General features: G+C 50.1%; 1 protein-coding gene across 1 annotated transcript; it reads left to right on the top strand.

Annotated features, from left to right (window-relative positions):
- Positions 1–1,960: 1,960 nt before the first annotated feature.
- SETTUDRAFT_112616 (uncharacterized protein) lies at positions 1,961–2,185 on the top strand (the record flags this gene model as incomplete). Its single annotated transcript, XM_008029727.1, has 1 exon — positions 1,961–2,185. A coding segment is annotated over one exon (225 nt), but the record flags the coding sequence as incomplete, so codon positions are not given.

Here is a 2,185-nt window from a genome sequence, read left to right as displayed (position 1 = left end):
TGACTGCGGCCTACTCCTCGTTGGTGAGGACTAGTAGGGCTTACCTTTGGCCGTACTTCTCTTCTAGCCGGTTCTAAACAGCGTTTGGCTGCTGTTGTGTCGCGTCCCTAGGAAGACTCGCGTCTTGCCGTCTCGCTCGTGGGATCTCGTCTCCGATTGAGAGTAATCGCACGGCCTGCACCCCGTCCGATAGAGGATCGACAGGACTTCTCACTACAACGTCCGCTTCTAGCTAACTGTACGCTAGGCCCGAGTGGCCTTCAGGTAGTTTATCACGCGACGTTGCGCCTACGGCTTGGCTTTCCAAGACACGGTAGGACTTCCTAGACAGGTCCCGGGCGACTAAATCGCCTACTGTCTCTCACGGCTGAACTTCCTGCGAAGCTCTGCCCTAGGTGTACTGTCTTGCGACGGTCTACCTTCTCGCTGCACTAAAGGCCTTTCGTACCTATTGCAGCACCAACTCCGTGTTACTAGCTCGCACTAACAACACGCTCTGAAACTTAGTCAGAAGACAGTCCGCCTAAGGCTTATGTCTAATTGGGATCGAATACAAAATGTAAGGGGCTGCGCTCCAGGGAGCAATCGCGAGGTATACAAGAGGTTGTATTCGATAGAGAGCTATAGAGTCTACTTGCGTGGTGTTTATTTACTTGTTGGAGAAAGGTTGCACCGAGTGTCTGAGCGCGTCGTCTGGGCGCCGCTCAGGCCTCGCACAGATGCCGGGTTGCAGAGTAAGACCTGGCGTCTGCTGCTTGACCGAGATTCCATCGAGGAGCTATCCAAAGGGCGTTCAGCCCGTTACAGTCTCGTCGACTACGCGGTACAACAGCTAATGCACCCCTTGCGGCTCTCACCACAGCTAGAGCAACACCACCACGCTTTTAACGCTTTGTAGCTAGCTTATAAGGTTTTAAAGCTTTACGCTTACCCTTTTAGGGCAATTGTATAGCTTTTTTAGCGTCGCGGAGGCTTCTACAGCGCTCCTTTTTAGCTTGCTCTACAGCCCTCCACTTTCTACTCTCCTCCTAACCCTTCTCCCGCTTAACACGCTTTGTAGCTTTAATTTAAAGCTTATAATCGCAATTTGCCTTCTTAATCTTAGCTTGCTTAGCTTTTTAAAGCTTTTTAAGCTTAGCTTGTTATTGTTATACCTCCTAACAATCGCGGGATCGTTATACACTCCTAGGCGACTATATTTTAGCTCCCCTATAGTAAACCTCGTCCTTATCAAGCTAGAGGGCGAATGACTGCTTTAGTCGCCTCTCCTTGATAGCTAGGGACTGCCTAAGGCCCCTAATCTCCTCATAAAGTATACTGTTTTAAGCTAAGATGTAGCACAAGCTTTGTTAAAGCTTCTTAACGTCCTTACTGCTCTAATCCTTCACCTTACGGCGTACAACTAATTTAAGCTTAAGCTAATTGTCTCTAGAGAGGACTGACTAGCTGCTTTTAGAATCTGAAGCCTCCTTGGCAAACCTCTTAAGTACAACGTCTAGGTTGGCTGGCTGTATACTAGTGGCTTTAAGAGACCTTTTGATGAGTTGAGGCCTAAATACAGAGGTCCAGGACCTCTAGAAGAGCGGGAAGAAGTCTCCTTTAGTTAAATTAAGCAACCCCTAGCTATCTTGTAGGTATCTAGATAACTAAGTTAAGTAAGCTGTAACGGGCTAAACGCCCTTCGCCTCCCATACTCGTCTACGACCTCGTTTACTCCACCTGCCTAGCCCGATTGTTACCCTAGCAACCAGCATTGTATATAGATAGCTACGTAGCCGAGAGCTTAGCTCTCTATCGAATACAATCTTGTTACCTTGGCCTGTCCGATCGTGCTCCCGAGCTTAAGACTACCCTCCGGGGTCGAGCCCCTTACATTTTGTATTCGATCACCAGCTAGCTAAGAGGAGATTAGACAAGCGTCTAGCCCTCGCCAGAAAATTTTTTACTATCCACCAGAACTATGTCCAGCCCCAGCCAGAACCAGAACGCTCTTCTGCTGCTCGTACAGCAGCTCCAGCAAGAGCTCCAGAACCAGCGATCAGAGATTACCTCCCTGCGCGACAGCGTCGCCCAGCTCCAGCTCCAGCTTCAGTCCCGCCAGCACCCGAACGACGCTCAGACGCGAGTCCGAGTGCGCCTACCAGACCCGCCCAAGTTCGACGGCAAACCGCACACGCTGCGCACA

This window comes from Exserohilum turcica, assembly GCF_000359705.1.
Source record: "Exserohilum turcica Et28A unplaced genomic scaffold SETTUscaffold_313, whole genome shotgun sequence".
Taxonomy (NCBI): Eukaryota; Fungi; Ascomycota; class Dothideomycetes; order Pleosporales; family Pleosporaceae; genus Exserohilum; species Exserohilum turcicum.
This window is presented reverse-complemented; position numbering and strand designations above follow the sequence as displayed.